The 26,281-nt window shown below is 40.4% G+C and overlaps 1 protein-coding gene across 38 annotated transcripts in view; it reads right to left on the bottom strand.

The window, feature by feature from the left end:
• Positions 1-26,281, bottom strand: part of LIMCH1 (LIM and calponin homology domains 1) — a 333,809-nt gene that overhangs the window by 23,495 nt on the left and 284,033 nt on the right. For 24 of the 38 annotated variants that reach the window (XM_066385033.1, XM_066385035.1, XM_066385041.1 and 21 more), the window contains 4 exons: positions 13,954-14,041; positions 12,429-12,607; positions 8,458-8,563; positions 3,515-3,555 (listed from right to left, as the gene is read on the bottom strand). In XM_066385033.1, coding sequence (XP_066241130.1) covers positions 3,515-3,555; positions 8,458-8,563; positions 12,429-12,607; positions 13,954-14,041 — 414 coding nt within the window. Of the gene's footprint in view, positions 1-3,514; positions 3,556-4,256; positions 4,332-8,457; positions 8,564-12,428; positions 12,608-13,953; positions 14,042-26,281 lie in introns of all 38 variants that reach the window. The other 14 variants (XM_066385047.1, XM_066385031.1, XM_066385038.1 and 11 more) reach the window with 1 other exon arrangement.

Here is a 26,281-nt window from a genome sequence, read left to right as displayed (position 1 = left end):
TGGGGCGAGGTGGGTAGAAAGCAGAACCTCCCCATCCTTGCTGCCTGGGTAGCTGGACACAGTCTGCCCTGTCCAACATGTAAATGGGTCTGGTTATTGCCTAACATTCTGCCCTGGGCGATCTCACATTCTGCCCTGCCCTGCCCTGCCCCTCACAGATCTTCATGACTACAGGGGAGCATGTCTCCTCGGCTGGCTGGCCCGGGGAAGCGTTGCCAGGCTGAGAATGCAGGTGAGCCCATGGGTGTTGCTGGATTTATATCTTTATAACTATTTATAACTTTTAATATATTTGGACATATGCAACGTGGGCCTCAGTTGGGACTGTGGCTGTGGATCTGCAAATGGTTGGGATGGCCACAAAGAGCCAAAGACAGGAGGGCGGTGAGGTGGGGAAATGTGCTTCCTGAATGCCACTCGGGGGCCACACGGCACATCAGCATACTAAGGCTCTGACCAGTTACATCGGGTGTGTGTGTGTGTGTGTGTGTGTGTGTGTGTGTGTAAACTATTAATAGGATATAATCCAAAGTTTTCTAAATTTCCTTGGGTGACCAGAAAATATCATCCAAATGTGAATCCCAGAAGGGAAATTCTACTGGATGAATAATGTTGGATGTTGGCTCCATCCGGCATTTTCCAAAGACTTTCAAGCAGTTGAAATGTTCAAAACCTCAGGCGCATGGCCCTTCTTTGTGTTGGGAGGGAAAAGGGTGTGTTATGTGAATAAAGTCATAAGGAGCCCAATGGGGGGAAATCTACTGGTAGGAAAATAAAAGAAATAATTAGGAATTATTTGATTTTCAGATGTCTCCAGGTAGCAATCACAAGAACAAGTCAAATAAGGAGTCAGCAGATAGGAGGGGGAGGTGTGGGGTAGGAGGGTTGAGTTTGGAAGAAAATACAGTATTTTTGCTAAAATGCAAGAGAGGGAAAAAATGAACATTTTCAGAGGAAGACACTAGCATGGTAAACAAGAGGGAAGGAACAGCGATCATGTTCCTTGGCAGTCTTTGCTGAGCACTTACTCCGGGCCAGGTGGGGATACCAGAGGAGCAAGAGGTCAGAACCAGGGAGCTGACCACCAACGGAGCATAGGTGGGGGGCAGGGAAGGGGGTGACCAAATATATAAATGATGGCCAGAAGACAGCGGGAAAGGAACATAAAAGAGATACAAATGGTGCTAGCGAAAGTCAGGATAGAGAGCGTTCAGCCCAGCCTGTTCTATAATTTACCTTTTTTCAGTTCTGTGCCTTCCTTTGGCTTAGGGGTTCCTCAAGGGCAGGGGGGCCCTTCATCCCCCTAAGTATGCCATGACCTTGCATTTTTAGGCCTTTGACAAATGCTGCTGAATAAATGAGTGGACTTCATGCTGGGTAATGCATCTCCCTTCTCTTCCTCCTTCACAGACCCTGACGCTCTAACTTAAGGCCACTCCAACTCTGACCAAAAATGGCCTGAATCTATTGAGATCAGCAGAATCAAATGCTTACTTCCTCTTTAAGCTTCTTGTTTATTTTTAAAATTTCTTTTACTTTTCTATTATATGAAGACCTATTTATCGTTGAAAGACTTTTAAATTTGGGTGGGTATTTTCAGAGAATTCATTTATATAGGTCAGTAATTTTTCTCCTTCTTGTTCTATTTTCCATAAACAGATATAAGAATGTATCTTTGTGGGGTGCTCTTCCTCTCTAAGCCTGCCCAGGGGGTACAAGAACAATGTGACATTGAGGTTCCCATGTAATTTAAAATGGAAATCAATGGGTTAGGGTGTACTCTTCAGATCTGTGCCCTGAATACCAGCTATGGGGTCCTTCTGGGGGTTCCCATCCCCCATGGCTGTCCTTGGCTTCCCAGGAAGCTCAAGGTTCCCACTACTGGCTGAGATGAGCCTCCACAGATAGTTGCTAGTTCTGGAATGTGCCTGGAGATATTGCAGGTTATGTGATAGATGGGTCCCTTCTCCGTTCTGCACAGGTACTTAGGGATTCCCAAAGTGAAGCAATTTACTGACAGATAAGAATTGGCATTGGCAATGGTGGGTCTCTTGAATTAGGCATTGGGGAAGATTTGTTCACGTATTGGGTACTGTGCTAGGGGCTTCCGAAAAGTTATTTCAATTAAGGTTCCCAACTCCCTGAAAGGAAGGTGTTATTATGTCATTGTACAGTCAGGGAAGACAAGATTCAAAGAAGTTATGAAGTTACAGTATGTAACACCTTCAGGGTCATACATATTGTTAGTACCATATTTCCCCATGTATAAGACGCTCTCAAGTATAAGACACACCTTAATTTTGGGGTCCAAAATTTGAAAAAAAAATGTATTACATAGTTATTGAACTCAAGTTTTATTCATCATAAAATTCATATAACTCCTCACCACTGTCAAAACTCCCATCCATTAGCTTGTCCTCATCTGTGTCTGATGACAGATCACTGTCTTCAACAATGAGCGCAAAAACAGGCACAAAATAGCGGAAACACAAGTAAAAAGAAATCTATGACCACTGTATAAGATGCACCCAGTTTTATACCCCAAATTTTTTGAAAAAGGGTGCATCTTATCCAGGCGTCCCCAAACTGCGGCCCCCTGAGGCCATTTATCCAGCTCCCGCCGCACTTCCAGAAGGGTCAACTCTCTCATTGGTGGTCAGTGAGAGGAGCACTGTATGTGGCGGCCCTCAAAACGGTCTGAGGGACAGTGAACTGATCCCCTGTGTAAAAATTTTGGGGACCCCTGATTCTTATCCATGGGGATTTAACTATGGTAAATGTGGAATCAAAAGCATAAGAGTGACTATGCAGCCTCACCCCAGGGGTTCTGTGCCACTGTTGGTTGAGCACAGAGGATTCGACACACCTGGTGGGAACTGCAGAGGGTGAACTAAGGGGCAGCCTCAGCATGGAGACGGCCAGCTTAGGGAAGATCAGGTCTGCAGGGAGGGTTCGGATGAGACTGAGCGGCATAGAATTTGACAGTGTCACCTGTCATTTGACATTTTAATTAGCAAATGCTTTTTTTTTATTTCATTGAAATAAAAAAATTCAAGGCTGAATGTATGGTGATTGTGTCTCAAGATTCTGACTGTGACATGGGTTACAGCAAAGACAGCTGGGGTGTCCTAGAAAGAGTCCGGGCTGGGCCCTGTGGACAACATGCACTATGTTGAAATATTGTCCTCATTTAAAAAAAAAAAGATTTTGCACGCTTACAGAAATTACATATTTCAATACTAATTCTTATTGTCACTTGCATTTTAATTGCTTCTTTTAGGTTTCACTTTTCGGACTCACTTATTGATTTGTTTCCCGATCATGACTCTGCATAATCACAACCCATATCTGCATAATTCACACGGCAGCATTACATATGACTTTCAATTATTCTTTTACAATCAAGTGTTTGAAGCTCATTTTTAAAATTAAATCCTCTTTAAGCAAATCAAATACCCTATCAATTAAAATGACGCTAAGTGCATGATTTTATTCCTTAAAATGAGTTACTTACAGGTGTAGTTATAGGTGACTTTTCACTGCTTGGAGAATCCACTGTACAGAAAAAAAAGAAAGAGAGATCACTGTGAGTAGCTTCTTACTGAACTTCTCTTTGATCCTCTCAGTGGTGGGTGGTTCCTATGTCAGATTCAACCAATTTTTTTTTTTTTGTAAGCCAAGAGCATTAGAAGACCTTAATAAAGCAGACCTCTGAAGCAGTCGGTACCCATCACCAAAAGTAGTCACGACCAGTGTAATATGATTGATCACATCAGTTAGCACCAAGCACTAGACTATAGGAAGCAAACTCTATTCCTACTAGTGCTGGTTTTCAATGCGCCTCGCATTCTGGCTTGATTGACAGTTCCCTCACTGTCTGACATGGAGAAGTATCACACAGAGAGAGGCCCGATGTCTCCCAGGGAGTCAAGAGAGTGACACAGTTAACAAGAGAACCACGTTCCTGGTAAACGCTTCTAATCTTTGTTTAAAAAAAAAAAAAAAGAAGACAATAAAGAGGTGAATATTATTATTTCTTTGGATTTTCAAAATCAAAGTAAAAGTCTGTAAATTTCTCCCCAATTTTAGTATCACTGGTACTGATATCAAAGAACTAGCTCTTTGCTAACTGTGTGCCAGAAGCAAGCATTTTTTTTTTCTGAAGTCAGGAATAAAGAAAAATACCAGATATTATTGGTTGCCCGCCACATGGATTTTTGCATGAAAGAAATGCAGCTAGCCAGTACGCGCTTTACCTGACTGGGAGAAAAACTGGGCACGTCGCCAAGAGTTCTGAACTCTCAGCGGAACGCTGGCAGTGCCAGGCGACTCTAGATCAGATGGCAGAACAGAACAAAGAGAGAAAAATCATGAAAACGGGGTGACAGTTGCACAGGACCATATGCTCCCAAGTCCAGGTGTGTCTACACAAGAACTGAGAGGGAACGAAATCTAAGGCATAAAGTATCCCAACGAAACTCATACAAAAACCTGCAGACACAAACAAGACCGTTCATGCTCTTGTCCGTCTTCTCTGGTGTTAGGTGGAATCTCCTAGGCTCATACTTAATGGTGATATTGTTAAAATGTTGAATCTCAAAGTAAGATGATACGCTACGGAAGGGCAAAATGCACTGTAAACAGTGCTTTTGGAGAACGCTAGCAAAATATAAAAGACAGCCAAGATGCATTTGATTACTTTATACACTTTACAAAGGTCATGCATGGAAGTCTGGGGCAGAAGCTGCACGTGTGTGTAACTGAAGGATGTGTACGTCTGTCCACCACGCGAGGGCTCCCGGCGGACACAGCAGCTCGTCTGCGCCCTTGGACGGGCGCTGCCCCTGTCTGTCATCATTTCTCAATGCAAATAAAGACATCCGTTTTTAAAATGTGCACATATTTTCCTGACACACCAATCTGAGATGTCTTTCTACTGTTGGGAGGCAGCTGAGAAAAGGAAATTCGTCATCTTTAAGTGTATCTCATGAAGGTTTTCAGAGTACTTAAAGACTATGCATGTGTGTGTGTGTGTGTCAGACAAGACTGCGAAACGCCATTAGGGCCCACCAGATCTTCAGTGGCCTGGGAGGTCAGTCTCCGAACAGATGACTTCATGGAAATGGGGGAGATGGCACTGTCTGGGGGAGGGGGTGTCAGGTATGGCTCCAGGATTCCCAGTCCTAACGCTATAGCTCCTTTGGACTTGATGGGCGACCTCGGACTAGTCACTGAAAGGTCCACTGACTTCTTATATCTGGGCAAAGTGCTATACTTTCCCTGTCCTTCCAGTTAAAGAAAAACCATATATTTTAATGTTATATTTACTAGAGGCCCTTTGCTTCTTGAAATATAAAAATTTCTACACATCAAACAGGTCTCACTGTTTTTTTCTATCTATCCAGCCATGTCTTTGGAGTGAAATTTAAACCCATATTTTAGTCACTGGTTTTCAGTGTATGGTCCTGGGTCTGCAGCATCAGTATCCCTCTGGGAACTTGTTAGCAATGCAAGTACTGTGGCGCCAGCCCAGACCTACTCCGTGCGACACTGCGGGGGGCGGGGAGGGGCCACAGGTGCTTTGACCCATCCTAGCCCAGACCTACTCCGTGCGACACTGCGGGGGGCGAGGAGGGGCCGCGGGGTGCTTTGACCCATCCCAGCCCAGACCTACTCCGTGCGACACTGCGGGGGGCGGGGAGGGGCCGCGGGGTGCTTTGACCCATCCCAGCCCAGACCTACTCCGTGCGACACTGCGGGGGGCGGGGCGGGGCCGCGGGGTGCTTTGACCCACCCCGCATAGTCCCTGGGATAGACCTGCGTTTGCAAACGACTGCTTAACGCCCTATCTCTGCAATATAAACACGTTTATTTTCAGGAAAGCCTTTAAGAATAGTTTTATACTTCTATTGCTACTATTTTGTAACTACAATTATGTTATTAGTGCTTATTCTGAGCCAGGTGTTGTGTTAAACACTTTTTTTTGTTGTTGTTTATCTCATTTCATTCTTCCTATAACCCTATGAGGTTGGTACTATTATTCTCTCCAGTTTACAAGTGGTGATTTAGATTATGGAAAACTTGGTGAGTAAGGTCGCACAGGTGAGAACTAGATGAGTAAGACTTTGAACCTGGGTGCCCTGTCTCCAGAGCCTGCAGCTGTAATTACAGCCTCCATCAACCAGAGAGAGTATGGAGCAGGTATATGCCGAACATAATTCTATTCTGAAGAATAAGTTTAGGAATGCTCTAGTGCTACTAAATTTTATTTTTTAATCACTCAATTGAAATATAGCAAAAAGAAAAGCCCCTTATTCAACAGCACATTTTACAATCATAATGCCTTACAACAGATAATGGAACATAAAAATATATGAAACAACGAAACTAATTAATATGGCTTAAAATATTTATTTCCTCTCTCTATTACTTATCTACACAATTACAAAGTGCAAGAAATAGGGCAGAATTTAAATTTGTTTAATATGACCAATTGCTGGCCCAGTTATAGGACTATTTTTGACAATTCCCCTCAGGACAGTAGGAATTATAAATTTAAAACAAATGTTTTGAAGACAGCATTAAACTTTTTTCTACATTAAGAAATTAACAATCATCAGGATCTGTATCAATTTAATTCCTTCCCAAGTACTTCCTGTTATGCAGAGAGAGGCCAACTTATCTCCAGCCAAAAGATTAATGAAACCAACTCAGATTCTGCCCCAAAGAGCTGACCATTCTTTTTTTTTTCTTCTTCTTCTTTTTTTTTACAGAGACAGAGAGAGTCAGAGAGAGGGATAGACAGGGACAGACAGACAGGAACAGAGAGAGATGAGAAGCATCAATCATCAGTTTTTCCCTGCAACACCTTAGTTGTTCATTGATTGCTTTCTCATATGTGCCCTGACTGGGGGCCTTCAGCAGATCGAGTAACCCCTTGCTCGAGCCAGTGACCCTGGGTCGAAACTGGTGAGCTCTGCTCAAACCAGATGAGACTGCGCTCAAACTGGCGACCTCGGGGTCTCACACCTGGGTCCTCCGCATCCCAGTCCAATGCTCCACCCACTGCGCCACTGCCTGGTCAGGCAAGAGCTGACCATTCTTATAAAGGAAAGTAAAAATATGTAAATCCCCAGCCACAGTGCACTTGTACCATCCTCTCTCTGCCTGGACTGATAAATCTATAAAATATAGTGGGAAAAGTATATCAAGAAACTTTACAGTTCTTGCTTCCCGATCTCGAGCTGTTTTCTTATGTAGGGAGACGACTCACACCAGTATAGCCCAGTGCTCTGTTGTGAAGAACAGACCCTATGGATCATAGACCCCTCGTGACCCATCCCCCACTGTTCACACCCCTAGGGCTCTTTCTGGGGTGGCTGTGGGCACCTCGGTTTCTCATCTGGATAAAGGGATTCAAGTTGGGCTCTTGAAGAGTACAGGGGCGAATTCACAACTTACACATGTCCTAAAGGGTACTTGGGGAGCGCGCAGTGGCCAGTGCCATTTTAAAACCTCCATAGGCCCTAAACTGCTATATTTTTAGAGGTCAACCCTCCACACATTATGGCAAACATATGAAACATATTAAAATATATACTCAGCCTATATCTGTATATATCTATGTGTATTATATGTATATACATGTCTATTCTTGTTATACAAACTTTTGGGAAGATTAAAGTTTTGGTTATAAGTAATTCATGATTGTGAATTATAAGTAATCTATGATTGTGAATGATTTCTCAGTGCACACCCAGTAATTATTATGAAGTAAGAAAGTCTAACTTTGTCCTAAAATCACAGTCAAGTGGGCCCTAGCTGGGTGTAATAATTAGTGGATAAAGCATCCACCCGGTATGCCAAAGGTCACAGGTTTGACCCCTGGTCAGTGCATATATGAGAAGCAATCAATGAGTACACCACTAAGTGAAACAATGGGTTGATGCTTCTCTCTCTCTCTTTCTCTGTTCCCTCCCTCCCAATCTCTCTCTCCCTCACTCTCAAATCAATGGAAAAAAAATTAAAATAAGTAAATAAAAATCCTTGACAAGTGGATATTTTGTAAAGACTAGATAACTTATAATTAATGAAGTTGATACAATATTAAGATGATAAACTTTTTATTAGTTATTGTTCTTTAATTTAATTTTTATTTTTACATTTTAGAGCCCATAAGATTATTGTAAGGTATTAAACACTTGTGTAAGCCTTATCATGCTTATAGTGCCTGGCCGACAAAATGGTCCTGGCATCCGGGCCCCATAAAGAATGCAGCCCCAGAATTCTATTGTGAAATTATTAATTCAGCCGCCATGGACTCTGGCAAACACCATGGCTAAAGGAACATCACATCACCATAAAGGAAGTAATCTTCCTTCAAATTAAAGAACATTTCACTACAGATGGGCCCAGTAGAGCATGCAGAACAAAAATAAAACATTTCCTTCTCTTTACCTTGAGAATTGAGATTTGGCAAATGTAACTGGTTGCTTTCAGGCATTTTGTCCAGAAGTGGAAATGTCAGCTTTGCTTCTGGCTCTGGAGATTTTGGCTTTACCACCTGGATCAAAAGCAACAGACATAAACATGGCCTATTAATAAACATTCAGGAGAAATAAAAGGAAAGAATCCATAGCTATTACATAAGTCAAGATGCCCAAACATTTCACCTTTTTTTTTTTTTTTTTGGTATTTTTCCCAAGTTAGAAGCCGAGAGGCAGTCACACTCCCGCACGCGCCCAACCAGGATCCACCCGGCATGCCCACCAGGGGGCGATGCTCTGCCCACCAGGGGGCGATGCTCTGCCCACCAGGGGGCGATGCTCTGCCCACCAGGGGGCGATGCTCTGCCCCTCTGGGCCGTCGCTCTGTTGCACCTGGAGCCATTCTAGTGTCTGAGGCAGAGGCCACGGCCCAACCATTTGACTTTTAAATAAAGAATTTCACCATTTTCTTACCCCCCTTCATGCTTTTTTACTTTAATGTGGAGAAAACAAATGCAAGCATAGAAATTTGATGATCACTTTTCTCCAAACCCAGAAAATAGTATTCCATCTTTGTGATTATACATCACTCTGTTTCACTTTCTTGAAGATCAATCACATATTCTCTTCCTAGTACTATAGAACATTGAATTTATAATATGTGTATGTGAGATGTTCCATTAAGATAAAAAAGATATCTTACTATGTCAGTGCTAAATAGTATAATGTAAGTAATATTACCTTCTAGACATGACATAGGCCTCCCCAAAAAACTTGTGCAAAGTACATTAAAGATAATATACTTCACCTATTGACACAGAAGCATTATTATAGACAGCCATGATCAAACAGCGCCATAGCAATGATGCCCTTAGATTTTTGAGGTATGTTAGATTACCTGTCCTATGGTAAATAGTCCTGGAATTACAGTCTTTACAAATTCTTATGTTTGCTTTGTAAAAATAGAATTTTCTTGTTATTGCTAATTTTATTTTGTTCCTTCCCAATCTGAATTTTGTTTCTCAGCCTCTTTCTGATTTGTTGTTTCTAATCAATTGATTGCTGAAAGACCAGATTCCCAAACCAATGTCTACAATAAAAATCAGCAGACTCTGAGCAAAGATCTGAATGAGGAACAGGGCTGTATCATTGGGGATAGGAAATCCTGCCTATCCCCAAGGTTTTTCCTAGTTTAGTTCCTCTTTTCAGACCTCCAGACCACTCTCTAATTCTCTAGGTCAGGGGTCGGGAACCTTCTTGGCTGAGAGAGCCATGAACGCCACATATTTTAAAATGTAATTCCGTGAGAGCCATACAACGACCCGTGTACGTTACGCATTATACCAATAAAAATTTGGTGTTGTCCCGGAGGACAGCTGTGATTGGCTCCAGCCACCTGCAACTATGAACATGAGCAGTAGGAACTGAATGGATTGTAATACATGAGAATGTTTTATATTTTTAACAATATATTTTTTTACTAAAGATTTGTCTGCGAGCCAGATGCAGCCATCAAAAGAGCCACATCTGGATCGCGAGCCATAGGTTCTTGACCCCTGCTCTAGGTATAAAAATAGGGAATCGCTAGCCTGAGCAGGCGGTGGTGCAGTGGGGAGAGCATGGACCGGGATGCGGAGGACCCAGGTTTGAAACCCCAAGATCGCCAGCTTGAGCGCAGGGCTCATCTGGTTTCAGCAAGGCTCACCAGCTTGGACTCAAGGTCACTGGCTTGAGCAATGGGTCTCTCGGTCTGCTGTAGCTCCCCCGTCAAGGCGCATAGGATAAAGCAATCGATGAACAACTAAGGTGCCACAACTCAAGAATTGATGCTTCTTACCTCTCTCCCTCCCTGTCTGTCCCTATCTGTCCCTCTCTCTGTCTCTGTCACAAAATAAAATAAGAAAAAAGAAGTAAAAAGAAAGGAATAGGTAGAGTTTGAAATTTCCAAAAGGCATCAATCAGGGCAGTGGCCTTTGTGAGCACTCCACAGCACACGGCACTCTCAGCTCCAAGGCCAGGGGTGGGCCCTGCTCACTGCTGCCTCTCTGGTGTCCAACACAGTGCCCAGCACAGAGCAAGCGCACGGTCCACGCTGGCTGACTGACTCAGGGGTGAACCCGATGTAGAAGCGCTTACGTTTTCCACTCTCAAGTCAAATCCAAATTTAGGGTTCATTTTTAAAGTAGAAGTATCACTATATGTAGTAAGTGCACCTGCAGTCAGGGGTTCTTTATTGTGGTGGCCTATGAGCATCACCTGGGAAGCTTTATAAAAATACTGATGCCTGGGCCCTGCCCTCAGACATTCTGACTTATTTGATCTGAGTGTGCTTGGTATATTTTTAAATGCTAAAGGGTAACCAAGGTTGAGAACAATAGGTATAAAAGATGAAGACTTTCTGTGCCTGAAAACAAACCAAAGTACTGTGAAGAGGACGAGACTCCAAACGAGAAAGGAACTGAATAAAAACAAGATGTTAAGACCCATCATATCATAATAAGTTTCTAGTTCCCTTGTTATTCAAATCCAGAGGCGTCAGAGGTACGCGGCCACCAAATAGCTAACTGTGGGAGAGAGAGCCGTTAGTAAGCTGAAAATAAGCACACTCACACACAACAGCCCACACCTGACTGCAAAGCTTTACACCTTACATGCATATCACATTGAAAAAATACATAATATTATTCATAATGAAAAACTGTTTAAAATAAAATATAAAAGATGGGTATGCAACAGAACTAAATGACAAGATAACCTGGAAATGTTTTCTTTGAATGTATGTACCCTGATTTATTGATGTCACCCCATTAAAATAAAAATTTATTTATAAAAAAAACCAAAAAACAAAAAAACCCATTGCCTGACACATGGTTAGTACCATGTATGTGCAAACTATCATTATTACTGACCTGAAGCAATCTCCAAAATACATTAAGTACAAAAAAAACCCTCCAAAATACAATTCCAGTTGTATAAAACAAGGTGTGCAGGATAGTCCTACATATTTATGTTTGTAAATACATAAAATATCACTAGAAGGAGGCAGCAGAAACTAGAGATTGTATCTGAGGAGTGCTCAGGAGTGAAAGACAATTCTCAATGAGTAACTTTTATACTTTAAAATATTTTTTATAAGATATATATATTATCTATTCCAAAAATTTAAAATAAAGAAATATATATTTGGAAAAATGTAAAAAAAAAAAAGTGGAAAGAATATACAATATATATATACACACCAATTATTACTAATACAGTACAGAGGTAGGTTTCAGTTATTTTTCCCATTCTTGTTCTATGTCTGTTTATTTAAGTCATTTAAAATAAATGTATACATTACTTGATAAATTTATTAACATGTTTATGTATACATCACTATAAATTTGAAAAATATATAGCTATAGACTGAATGTTTGTGCCCCCTAAATTCATATATTGAAATCCTAAGCCCCAAGGTGATGCTATTAAAAAGGTAGGTGATTAGGTCATGACGGCAGAACCCTTATGAATGGGATTAGTGCCTTTATGAAAGAGACCCCAGAGGGCTCACTTGTCCCTTCTGTCAAGTGATGACACAGTGAGGAGGTGGCCCTCTGTGAACTAGAAGGTGGCTTTTCGCCAGACACCAAATCTGTCTTGATCTTGGACTTCCCAGCCTCCAGAACTATGAGAAATAAATTTGCTGTTTATATGCCACGTAGTTCATGGTAGTCTGTCATAGCAGCCCAAGTGGACTAATACATTTATCTTTCTATATGTATGTCAATTATTTACAATAAACATATAGTATATTTGTATTTAGAAGAACTAAAGATGAACGAAAGAAAAAGGATGAGACGAGAAAATAACTCTTCGTTCTCAACAAGCGCCACAGCAGTACCCGGGGCCACACGGAGCCACACGGACGTAAACTGGGCTGCTTTAATCCACTCGGTAGCTCACCTTTTGGGACAACACCAACTCCACCTTCCCACTCATTTCATTCTCCGGCTTCCTCTGCTCTTTGTCCTCTGGCACGTCGTTCTTCAGCTGGGGGCTGGCGGAGAGCTCCACCAAGGCCACGGTCGGGCTGGATCGAGTCACAGTGCTGGTAAAGTGCTGTGGCTCTGTAATGGAGTTTCCTTCAGACACACGGAAGAAACCGATTACCGTGTGATGAGACGTATAAAAAAAACCCAAAGATGCCAGAATTCTCTAGGCTCTTCCATGACATTAGAAAATGATCAAACAACCTAAGACACATCAAAGAATCGCACCATGAAAAACTTAGGTTCTGAATAAGAGCCAGAGTGTACGTATGAATAACACTCCATGAAACAAATGCTGAAGCGAAACAGTACAATAGGTGAGCTGGATGGACGAACATCGCCAGATAATTTCCATCCAAATGACTGAGTGGCAGCCTGACTCTTCCTGCTGTATGTATTTCAGTGTTCCTCTCGCGTTTCAATGTGGTAAGGACGGCATGGTATGCACAATGCATTGAAAACAGAGTGGTCTCTGATATATAGAGGAGAATCAGGTGCACACCAGAGTTGGGTATAAAAGTCACCACCTGAGGGGTCGTATCAAGATGAGGAGGTGCAGTCTAGCTCAGTGGTCCCCAACCTTGTTTGGGCCATGGACCGGTTTAATGTCAGAAAATATTTTCACGGACCGGCCTTTAGGGTGGGACGGATAAATGTATCACGTGACCGAGACAAGCGTCAAGAGTGAGTCTTAGACGGATGTAACAGAGGCAATCTGATCATTTTTAAAAAATAAAACATCGTTCAGACTTAAATATAAATAAAACGATAATAATGTAAATTATTTATTCTTTCTCTGCGGACCGGTACCAAATGGCCCACGGACAGGGATCGGTCCGCGGCCTGGGAGTTGGGGACCACTGGTCTAGCTTGAACTTTCCAGTAATGACATTTAACTTATTTTAACATGCCATTTAAAAATAATTTGTAATTAGAAAAGGTTAAGAGGTTTCTATTTTTATCAAAAGAAGAAATGTGTGATAAATATTGACAAACATTAATTCAGGAAACATTAGGTCCCTAGTCATGCTCACTGTCCACATTCATGGCATTTCTTCTTCCAAACTATCTATCTATTCACCAGCTTTATTACTTAAGTGTCTATTTTGGGGAATATATATATATTTATATATATATATAAATATATATATATATAAATCTATGCCTATCCATTTCTGTTACTATGTGTTAAAATATTTGGGGAATATTTATGATGATAGAGATACACTTTCCAAAACACAAAACAAAGCAAATTTCTAGAGCCAGATAAATCGTAGTCAGAAATTTCCCCAAGTAGCCTCGAGGTGGCAGCACACCCCCACCAATTTTAGAGGCTGATTCCCTTTCTGTCGCTCAGATAGGAAAAGCTCTTGACTCTGTTTCCATTATACCTTCAGTTATCCTGATTTACCATAAAACTAGTCTGTTAGGAAACACACCTGACGAGGCAAGTTCTGTATTCCCTTTTTCTGGTCTTCCACCATCGTTCTCATCTTGACTGTTTATTTCAATTTCCTCAGTGGTTGCCTGAAAAAAAGATTTTTATCCTCACTTGAATAAATAATCCCTTTGAAGGTTCTAAAAGGTTAAGGATCTTTTTCTTCTTCCTTTCAGATAGTAATATTTAAGCCAACAAGGTGAGTTGCCTGTACGACCCCATTCCCTTCTATTTCCCCCGCCGCTTTGCGGGCAGGAGGTAGCTATGCAGGAGGACAGAGGTGCTGGCGTGGCAGCACCCTCCCCTCCTCTGACTGCTGCTGATGCACATCCTTTCACTACCGAATTTTCAAAATTATAGTTACCACCCACTTACTCCCAAAGGCCTTTAAAGTTGGCTTAGGGTCATATTACCAGTGGGGAACATTTTTTGTTAAGATTACAAGTAGCCTCTCAGTAGTTTGTCTTCAACATAGATGCTTGTGGCTGTTAGTATTGTGGAATTTATTCTTCTGGTTTTTTAAAAAAATTTTATTGATTTCAGAGAGGGAATAATGGATAGATATATTCATTACTTGATTCTTGTATGTGCCCTGACCGGGGATCAAACCCGCAGCCTTTGTGTGTCTGGAATTTATCCTTGATAGTCTCTTCCTTCCTGGGTTCTCAACAACTCTATGACCTGGGTTTGCATTTTCTCATTCATTCCTTCTCTCTCTCAACTTTTCTCTTACTCGTTCTTATTCATTTTGTTTTTTAAAAATATTTTTCTATTGATTTGAGAGAGGGAGAGAAAGAGAGAAAGATTTTGTTCCATTTAGTTGTGTACATACTGATTGCTTCTCATTCGTGTCCTGATTGGGGATCAAACCTGTGACCTCAGCACACTGGGACAATGCTTTATCCACTGAGCCATCTGACCACGGCCTCCTTTTCTCTTCATAAACATATGGATCACTCCTAAAATCTTCAACTATTTTCCTCCCTCTGTGCTGAATCATGCTCAAATGTACCAGTTATTTCCATGGGTTCACCATTATGCTCCTTATCCATTTATGACTTGTACTTTCATCTCTAACCCCTAGAGTCCATCAAAGCTTCAGTTCAGCTGACCTATCATCATTGTCATGGTAAATGGCTCACGTTCAACTGCTAAATGTTACCCTTAAATAAGCCTCTCTTCCAAATTTGATGATTTCTGTTTATGGCATTAATTTTCCCTATCACACAAATTATACTTTGAAATATTGCTCGATTCAAACCTCATGAATGTCTATCATTTTCCAAGACTTGCCAAGGTTCTAACACAATAGTTTTTATTTAAAAAAAATATTTATTGATTTTAGAGAAAGAGGACAGGGAGGGGGAGAGGGAGGGAGAGAGGAAGAGAATGAGAGAGAGAAAGAGAGAGAGAAAGAGAAAGAGAGAGAGAGAGAGAGAGAGAGAGAGAGAGAGAGGAACATTGATCTGTTTCTGTATATGCCCTGACCGGGATTCAAACTGGCAACCTTTGTGCTCGAGCCAACACTCATATCAACTAACACAATAGTTTTCATATTCATCTCTTCCTTGATGTTTTTAAAGCTAGGATTGAATTTTCCCTTTACTCCCTGTTCTTCCACTAAGGGGTCTCTCTGGTTTGGATCTTGCTTTCTAATTCCTATGGCACATTGCCATCATGTTCATCTCTCTCAGCAGTACCTCAGTTTACCAGTTTCATGCTTGTGTTCCTCTCCTTCAGTATTACCTCAATTGTATCAGCTTTATGTTTGATGGAATTTATAACATTAAAAGAATTTGGAACAACCTAAATGTCCAACAATTAAGGAATGGTCGAGTGAATTACTACTGGATATCCAAAAAAGGACATATCATGCAGTCATAAAAAGGTGTTGAACAATAGTCAATGATATGTGAAAATATATTTTATCTAATGTTAATTTAAAAATGTAAACTGTATATACAACATGATGCCTGCATATATAAGATTTTATGTATTGGTACACTATATCAATACACAAGTATTCCTGTTAATACTTATGTAAAAATGTATATAAAAAGACATATTAAAATGCTAATAATGATTATTTTTAATGTGCTTAAATTTTAGATGAATTTTCTTTTCAAATATATTTTATGTATTTCAAAATGTTCTACAATGATCGCATACTGCTTCTGCAATCAAAAATACATAGAATCAGTCTGACCAGGCGGTGGCGCAATAGATAGAGCATCAGACTGGGATGTGAAGGATACAGGTTTGAAACTCTGAGGTTGCTGGCTTGAGCATGGGCTCATCTGGTTTGAGCAAGGCTCACCAGCTTGAGCCCAAAGTCGCTGGCTTGAGACAGAGGTCTTTGTTTGAGCAAGGCTCACCAGCTTGAGCCCAAAGTCGCTGGCTTGAGACAGAGGTCTTTGTCTGCTGTAGCCCACCGGTCAAGGCACATATGAGAAAGCAATCAATGAAAACTAAGGTGCTGCAACAAAGAATTGATGCTTCTTACTCTCTCCCTTCCTGTCTGTCTGTCCCTATCTGTCTCTCTCTCTCTTTCTCTCTCTGCCCCTGTTACAGACACACACACACACACACACACACACACAAAATACATAGAATCAATTTAACTTTATCTTTAGTTGGGAGCCAACTGACTCCAAAGTGAATTCCAAAATTCTCCCATTGATATTATAGCATTTGCTTTATAAAACTAAATGAAAATTGAATTAAACACTTTTTAAAATGCATCTCAACCACCAAAGAGGACAAGTTAATGACTATCATGTTTGCTAGTAATAGTGTTTTATTGTAAAGAGCCAAAGTTGAATTTTTAAAAATGTGTACAAAATATTTTATAAACTTAAAAAGATTTTAAGATAAACACCAAAATTAGTTTCAGAAAGGCAATATTAAATATTTTATAAACCATTTCCATGGGATCTCAGAAAGCTATGGGTTTATTGATCTCTCATAAGTACATGCATTTTACCCACAAATCAAAATTTGTCTTTCAAATAACCAAAATAAAAGCCCTTCAAATTTAATGCATTGATGGAAATGGTAATTACATTTTTTTAAAAAAATAAAACTCTATGCAAGAATCAAAGAATGATACAACAAATGCAAATCAATAAATGTGTGATATTATATTAATAAAATGAAAGATAAAAGTCATATGATCATCTCAAAAGATGCAGAAAAGACATCTGACAAAATTCAATATCCTTTCATGTAAAAACTCTCAACAAATTAGGTATAGAAGAATGTACCTAAACATTACAAGCTCAAAATGAACATCATACTCAATGTTGAAAAGCTGGAAGCTTTTTCTCTAAAATCAGGAACAAGACTAGGGTGCCCACTCTTACATTGCTATTTAACATAGTACTGGAAGTCCTGGCAAGAGCTATTAGGCAAGAAAAAGAAATAAATGGCATCCAAATTAGAAAGGAAGAAGTAAAATTGTTTGTTTGTAAATGATATGATCTTATATAGGGAAAACTCTAAATACTCTGTGCACACATACACACAAGACTGTTAAAATAAGTAAATGAATTAAGTAAATTTTCAGAACATAAAATAAATATACAAATATCTGAAAAAGAAATTAAGAACACAACCCCATTTACAATAGCATCAAAAGGAATAAAATATTTAGTAATAAATTTAGCAACGGAGGTGGAAAATCTATACACTGAAACTATAAAACGTTGATGAAAAAAATTGAAGAAAGCACCAATAAATGGAAAAATATATTGTGTTCATGGATTGGACAAATTAATATTGTTAAAATATTCAAACTATTCAAGACAATCTATAGATTCAGTGCAATCCTTATCAAAATTCCAATGGTATTTTTCACAGACTTAGAAAAAAGAACCCTAAAATGATCAAAGATCCCAGATGGATAAAGCAATCTTGAGAAAGAAAAATAAAACAAAGCTGGAGACATTTCCTGGCTTCAAACTATATTACCATGCTATAGTAATCAAAATAGTATGGTACTAGTATAAAAACAGACACTTAGATCAATGGAAGAGAGAGGCCAGAAATCAACCTACACTTTTATGGTTAACTATTTTTGACAAAGGTGGCAAGAATACAAAATGGTAAAGGATAGTTTCTTCAATAAATGGTGCTGGGAAAACTGGACATCTATAGTCAAAAGAATGAAATTGGATTCCTATCTTACACTATACACAAAAATCAATGTCTGAATGGAGGAAAGATGTAAATGTAAGATCTGAAACTGTAAAACTCTAGAAGAAAACGGGAGGAAATCTCCTCAGCACTGGTCTTGGCAATGATTTTTGGATTTGACACCAAAGGCAAAAATAAACAAATGGGACTACATCAAACTAAGAAGTTTCTGCACAGCAAAGGAAACAGTTAACAAAATGAAGGGTCAGTCTACAGGACAGGATAAAGTATTTGCAAATCATGTATTTTATAAGGGGCTGATATCCAAAATATATAAGGAACTCTCACAACTTAATAGCAAAAAAAGAAAAAAAATGAGAAAGGACCGGAATAGACATTTTTCAAAGAAGATACACAAGTGGTAAAAGTATATGAAAAGATGCTCAGCATCACTAATCATCAGAGAATGAAAACTACAATGAGATACCACCTCATATCTCTTGGGAATGGCTATTATCAAAAAGTCAACGAATAACAAGTGTTGGTGAGGATGTGGAGAAAAGAGAGCTTTGTGCATTCAGGATGGAAATATATATTGGTATAGTCACTATGGAAAGAGGTATGGAGGTTCCTCAAAAAATTAAAAATAGAACTAACCATATAACACAGCAATCTCACTTCTAAATATATATACATATGTATATATATATGAAACAAAATCAGTATCTCAAAGAGATATTTGCATTCCTCATGTTCGTTGAAGCGCTATTCACAATAGCCAAGATAAGGAAAAAAACTAAATGTCGATGGATAAAGAAAATGGGAGATATACAGATATAAATATGCATATATTATTTATATTATGTATCTATAAATATATTATTTATATTATACATATACACACATAGAATTTATATATTTTATACATGCATATTTACATATCATGTATAATTTGTCTATATATACAAATATTAATCTATTATATTCTATGTATACACACACACATACGCACATACACATGTACACACACACAATGGGATATTATTGAGCCTTAAAAAAAGAAAAGAAAATTCTGCCATTCATGACAACATGGATGAAGCTGAAGTCCATAAGCCAGACACAAAAGGACAAATACTGCATGATCTCAGTTATATGTAGAATCTATAAAATAAGAAATTTAAAAAGCCAAACTCATAGTAACAGTGTAGAACAGTAGTTACCAGAGACTGAGGCATGGGAAGAAAGGAGAAAAAAGTAGAATTGTCATTGTCAGGGTCTGGAAAAAAGGGGTCATGGGAGGTATTATTTAAACCAGGGGTCCCCAAACTTTTTACACAGGGGGCCAGTTCACTGTCCCTCAGACCGTTGGAGGGCTGGACTATAAAAAAAAAACTATGAACAAATCCCTATGCACATTGCACAAATCTTATTTTAAAGTAAAAAACCAAAACGGGAACAAATACAATATTTAAAACAAAGAACAAGTAAATTTAAATCAACAAACTGACCAGTATTTCAATGGGAACTATGGGCCTGCTTTTGGCTAATGAAACGGTCAATGTTTGGTTTCATATTTGTCACTGCTAGCTGTAACAAGTGATATGACGCGCTTCCGGAGCCGTGACAGGTGCGTCCTGCGTCACTGGAAGTAGTACTGTACGTGAGCGATGCCATGCTTTGCGGCGCTGCCACATACAGTACTCCAGGAGCACAAGATGCGGTCATCTCTCACTGACCACCAATGAAAGAGGTGCCCCTTCCGGAAATGCGGTGGGGGCTGGATAAATGGCCTCAGGGGGCCGCATGTGGCCCGCGGGCCGTAGTTTGGGGACCCTTGGTTTAAACTGTAGAGAACTTCAGTTTGCAAGATGAAAAGAGTTCTGGATATGGATGGCGGTGATGGTTGCACAACAGTGTGAATGCACTTAATGCTACATAAGTAATGTACACTTAACATGGTTAAGATAGTAAATTTTGTTACACATATTTTACCACAATAAAAAAAAACATGGGGAAAAAAACACTTAAAAATAAAAATTAATTGCAAATTTTTTAAGTTTAAAAAAATACACAAATAACTTTAAGTAGCATGCTTTTCACACTTCTAAAAGACTCTACCACAGTATTTAGTGGCAAAAAAAATGCCTCTTCTTTTGGAGGATGGGGTCATTTTGAAACCTTCATAATTAGATGAGTATTTCCTAATGTTGGACAACCATATATCAATTCTGGAAGAACATAATATTAAATTAAAATACACTTTTAAAACCCTAGGATGGAAAAAAGCATTGTATTTATATTATAATTAGTGGATTTTGTAAGTTTTTAATATAACAACAAATCTAAATTGAATTCTTTTAAGAGATTTAATGCATGAAAATAGTTAAATAAACTGCAGACTATTACATTATATATATTTAACTTATATATGTGGCATGGTGTGTGTTTTTACATTGATATTAATGACTGATACGACAATAGCATTTGATGATCAATCAGTTGAGCCTTACAAAAGAGTAAGCTGGATTTTATAAGTTAAAGCACTCCTTCACACAGAGAAATACTAATATATGATAGTATTTTTAGTTCTATGACGTCAATATATATAAAAAAAAACTGTCAGAAATACTGATTTTAGGTCCCACCTCCAAATGGGTTAAATCACAGAAAACTATCTAAAGTTGGAAACAAATTTGCAGTTAAATATTGATGAATGATCTTCACTGGTGTTTCCAATTATTAGAAATAAAATAAGTAACTACAAAAGCCAGGCCAAAGCCTTCCCAGCCCCAAAATGAACAAACCAACCAAAAAGGGACATATTTTATTAAATCTCAGTTGCCATCAATTTTAAGTTGTATTATTTTAGGTACTACTAAGAAAGAAATTACACTGTTAAATATGGCCTACTATTGATTATGGAACATCCTAATTTAGAGATGTTCAAATGTGGAACGTGTGCTGTCTGGAATCAATGAAGCAAGACACTTCCGGTCCTTTAGGCGTCATTTAAACGCAAAGGAGTCAAAATTGTCAAGCACCACTTCCCTGGGAATTATTTTACTCGCACATTCCAGGAATATATTTTACTTATGCAAGACTAACGGGGAACTTACATTTTCAAGAATTCTCACATTCCTGAATGCATTTCTATACGGCTTAATACTCAAATACGAAGCTCCCAGACGACCCAACTTATCTTCCTGTAAAATGATGCTGTCCAGGTTGCATACTGTGTTTACTGTAGCCACGATCAACATTTCCTGTCTTTTCCATATGTCAGTGTGGTTGCGTTACTTGACGTGGATTATCTCACGTAATTGTCAGAACAAGCTTATAAAGTATGTACCAGTGTGATTCTCTCTGTGCAGGTGAGGACGCGGAGGCCCAGGAGGCTGAGTGACTTACCCAGGGTCACACTGTTTGTAGGAAGGGGAGGTGGGAACCCTGTCCTATACAGGTAACCTCAGTGCCCCATCATCTGGGCTGGGATCACACCCACTTTCAAGTTGTCCTCGGGGATTTCAAGGTGTTGATTGGTAAGAAGCAATCTGGAACCCGAGAGTTCCAAGTTTATTGCTGAAATGATTCAAACTGCCTTTTCCATTCCCTTTCCTTGTCATCCATTCTACCTCATTCTTCCCATTCTACATCTCATCCATGTATTCTGCAAAAGATGAGAACTCTCTGGACTCTTTCAAGAGGCAGTTCAGCCTCCTCCCATGGCAGCTTGAGGCCAGACCGCCCCCAGCCAGCACTCCGTCGTAGGGCTTTCGAATCAGTCCAGGCTCTGGGGGCCACGGCCCAGCACAGTATCTGGCACAGGGCAGATATGTAATCTATGCTGGGTAAGCGAATGCTGTATGCATCACTTCTGCAATGTGTACTCTCAAGCTTGGTTAAAATGCATACTAGACCAGGTTTTACTAGCAAAATATTCAGGATTAATGAGAAAAAGGAAGCTATTATACAATTTGAATAACATGAGCCCATTTAAAAATACTTTATATGCACAGAGAAAAAGCAGACACACAGTGTTTTAAAAATCTTAGTATTAATTTCTGAGTGGCTGGAGTAATAGGTCGTTTATATTTTCTTTATACTTGCCTGTATTCTGCAATACCTGTAGACCACACGCAATCAAGGGAAATCCTCAAAGCCAGTTTAATGAACTTGTGTCTGGATACTCAATCTTGAAGGCTTGTTACTTTTGTACTCACATCATTATTACAAAGGCAATGAGTTCAAAATTGGCAGTTTTAACCAGTCCTGATGGGTTCGGAGATTTGCCTGAAACAAACCCGCCTTGCTGGAAAATTCACTTTCTGACCCATACTTTCCTTTGGTTACAGTTAAACAGAGAAGAGGCCTTCCCTTCTCGAGAAAGAAAACAAGTAAATAAAACAGATCCCTGGACACCAATGAATGAAAGCACAGAGAAGTGACAGGGGCCTGGGCCAGGCGTTGGCTTCCCCTTGACTGAGAACATGATCCAGACTCGCTCTGCTGCCAGACTCAGCCCGGAGGCCACGGGTGGGAGGTGGCAGTTTCCTGGCTCGAGAGGGGCAAGGTCTAGCCACAAAATTGACCAGGCATCTCACTGCTTATTTTAACAAGACTCTTCTTGGTGGACTGGCCGGAGAGTGACACTGAAGAATGCAGTGCAAATAAGTGGGAGGCGAAGAACCGCCCTGAGACGCAGGGCGTGGTGGCCCTGTTCTGGGACAGAGGAACTCGGAGACCTGGACTGACTACGTGACCTCCACAGGCTGGAGGTCCAGAGCCCTCTGCTGGGCCACCAGGCGGCGACTCCGAGTGGTGTCCTGGCTCCCGTCGTGAATAACGTACCTGGACCGGAGCCTGGAATCAGTCCTGACGTCTTGGCACTGTGTCCCCAGTGCCCATACGCCGCGCTCAGGTCCCCTTTCTCCCTCCCAGCACAGGTCTGCTTTCACAGGGCCGAAGAGGAGCCACAGGAACAACCAGCCTCTCCGGTCCTTAAACGTTTTCTTTCTGCCTTAAACTTTCCAAACCAGGAATGTGAGGCTCTGATCCAGGTAAGATGGCTCGAGTGGGATTTTTTTTTACTGTCCCCGATGTATGCTTTCTGGAAGTCTGTAAACACTTCTGTGCCTGAAGACTTTTAACGACTTTCGAAGAGTATAAAATCTAATACTCTTGCGCCTACTTTTAGATGGAGAAAAACAGTTTCTAAAGAAATGTCTGCTGACATTTGACATCCAGAAGGAATTTGCAGTTGGTCTCGGCTGTAAGGAAAACAGCACCTACTCAAATGCCTTCGTGCTGCTCTCACTGCAAAAAGAAATGTTCAAAAAAAAAAAAAAGAAGACCTTCTTGTCTCTTTTCCGGGATCAGAAGACATTAGGAAAGTACTGAATTTCCAAGAGGAAGCCGCCCTGGGTCTTTATCAAGGTGGAATAAACCAGATCCAGTTACTTAGTTTGAGAAAGGCAGATGAAGCAGGTTAGGCAGCTAATCGCTGAGTCTGGCCTTTGGTCAGTGAGGGAGAATTGCCAAAACCCAATACCCGGTGGGGAGGCCTGGCCGGCAGGGAGGGCGTGCGACACCACTGAGGACCGGCTGGCCGGAGGGAGCTGATCAACGGTCATGGAATGGAGTGACCGAGAGATGGATGGGTGAGGGGCCTAGGGGTCTAGGCAGCAGAGGGAAGCCAAGACTGGGGAAAAGTGAGCAGTATGAGGAGCAAAAGGAGCTGCAGGAAGACGCATGGGAGCATCTGCAAGGCCGATCACCTTCGGGAGAAACCTGTTCCCATGAGCACATGCGCCAGAGAATTACAACGGGAACAACGGACGAGGCGGAGCTGGAGGACGCAAGGAAGTCACCTCATCTTTGTGAAGTCCACATCCGCTAAAGATGGTAATTTTGACGATCTTACTTTAACGCAAAAAAAAAAAAAAAAGAAAAAGAAAAAAGCCACAAAAACTTTACACGTATCACTTTTTTGGGCTTCTGAAAAATACATTGTAACTTTCATTTTTTGTATGGCAATATTAAAAAATAACAGAAGGGTACCTCCATCTAGGAGTCGCCTTCACATCATGCCAAGTGCTCTACACACATGAAGTCTCACAATCACCACTGGATGCATATACTATTGTTACTGTATCTTTCTTTAAAATATAAACTGAGGCTCATTTTAATTTGCTCAGGTGGAGTTTGATCTTTGACCTAGTGCATGGTGTGTTTTAGGTATTCCAGGAAAGGGTCATTTTTGGTACACCATCGAGGAAAGAAGAGATTCAAATACGAATACATATAACGTACAGTGGATCAAGAAGGCATGGGAGAGCTCTGAGGGAGACGCAAAACATCTTCCTGTGGGACACCAAACAGGTGGATTAGTTTTCAGATTAGAAGACATTCCAAATTCTCTTCCAATCCCAGATTCTAGGAGTCTGTATTTGTGCTGGGACATGATTTTCTTATAGAAGCTAATATTTTTAAATGAAAAAAAAAAGTGTTAGGTTTCCACTGGAAAATATCTCAGAGACAAGCAGGAGGAGACAGGGAAACCCACCTGTCCACCTGCTTGGAGTGAACAACACCTGGTCGCCCTTGCGGCCTCTCAGCCCTGTGCCCTCCTCACGGGGTCCTCTTGTGGGCTCCTCCCCACTTGGTTTCTGCTCTGCCTAACATGTGGACTATGGAAATACAGGAATATTCCCAACAGGTAGAACAGCACTACCTGTCTCCTCCATTTCAATGCAAATCCGACACTTAAGGTCAGGTTTCAAAATCTACCTCCCGCACAAAACCTTCCTAACTAATCCCAATTTACCTGCTCTTTGAAATCTTACGTCCCTCTGGTCTTTCGATCTTATTCCTAGCACTTAATTAAATACAGTTTTATATACTTTTCTGATTGCTTTATGAAAATTGCTTTCCCAGCAACTTTATGAGTTTCCTTTTCTATTTCAAAAATGGGGGGCAGAATTGGTCCTTAATTCACACTTATCAGTGAACAAGGTCATTGCCATCACAAGCTCATTATTTAGAGATGATTCAATGGAGGATGATCTGGAATTTCTGTTATCAGTAGATAGAGCAGGTGCCACAAAAAGAATAATAGCAAGCCTGACTTGATTTAGGAACTATTTCTAAAGTAAGAGAGCCATGGAGACAAGAACTCCCAATGAGAAAGATGAGGTAGAAGGAAATTGAAAAGAGGACATACTGTGTGCATAAAGGTGGTTGTGTCGGCACAAGAGGCTGACACTCCAACCTCCTCCTGTCCACGCTGAAGTCTCCGGGCCCCTTTCTCTGCTGTCCACGGCGTGGTCTGCATTCATGCTCCTGCCTACTGCCGCTTGCCCTTTGAACAGTTCCAGCTCGCCCTGAAGGAACTGTGACATTTTAGTGGTGGGTGAGGCTACTCCTCTGTAAAAAGTGTATCTGTTGGGAATGCAGTTTTTGGAAGAAAGACACTATTTAAAAAGAAGAACACTATTCCTTTGACAGCCCCACAGACCGGGGCAAATGAATTAGAAACAGCAAATCAGGTCCAAGCTGCTATCAAGCCCTGGGAGGCTCTGAAGTGCAGCCCCATAGTTTTAAGCTGTTCGCCCTATTTTGCGATCAGCAACTAACTAGACCATTTTAGTAGGAATACATTGGTTGTAACATAGTCAAGAAATGCTTTTCTTGGAATATGGAGAAGGAGGTATAATGGGGAGCAAGTTTACTGGAGAAGAGTTTCTTTTCGAATAACTTTTGGGACAACATATTCTGAATGGAAAACTTTTGGTGTCGAGTTGTAAGCAAGTATGAAGAGTGTTTTAATAACGAGCCAAAATTCCATGTAGTACAGCTAACAACTTGGCTTAGAGTCTAATAGATATATACAGGTAGTTACCTACCCAGAAAATAAGGTAGGAGTCCCCGACTTATTAGTTAATTCAAGAGCCTAAAATACTAGAGACAAGGGAAATAAATGACCTATTCAGAACCACTAGGGTTTATTAAACTAGGAACAACTCCAAACTGGGGAGATCTTCAAAAGCCCGAGAGACTCTCGGGTTTTTGCATTAGTTTGGATTTGTACCGCAAGTCTGTCCAGGGTCAGGCTGGTTTCCAAGAGGAAAGTTCACAGGGCCACTTTTTGTTTGGGTTTTCCTTGTTTTACTATATAGACCTCTGAAATAACTTGATTT

Source organism: Saccopteryx leptura, chromosome 5 (genome assembly GCF_036850995.1).
Source record: "Saccopteryx leptura isolate mSacLep1 chromosome 5, mSacLep1_pri_phased_curated, whole genome shotgun sequence".
Lineage (NCBI taxonomy): Eukaryota > Metazoa > Chordata > Mammalia > Chiroptera > Emballonuridae > Saccopteryx > Saccopteryx leptura.
This window is presented reverse-complemented; position numbering and strand designations above follow the sequence as displayed.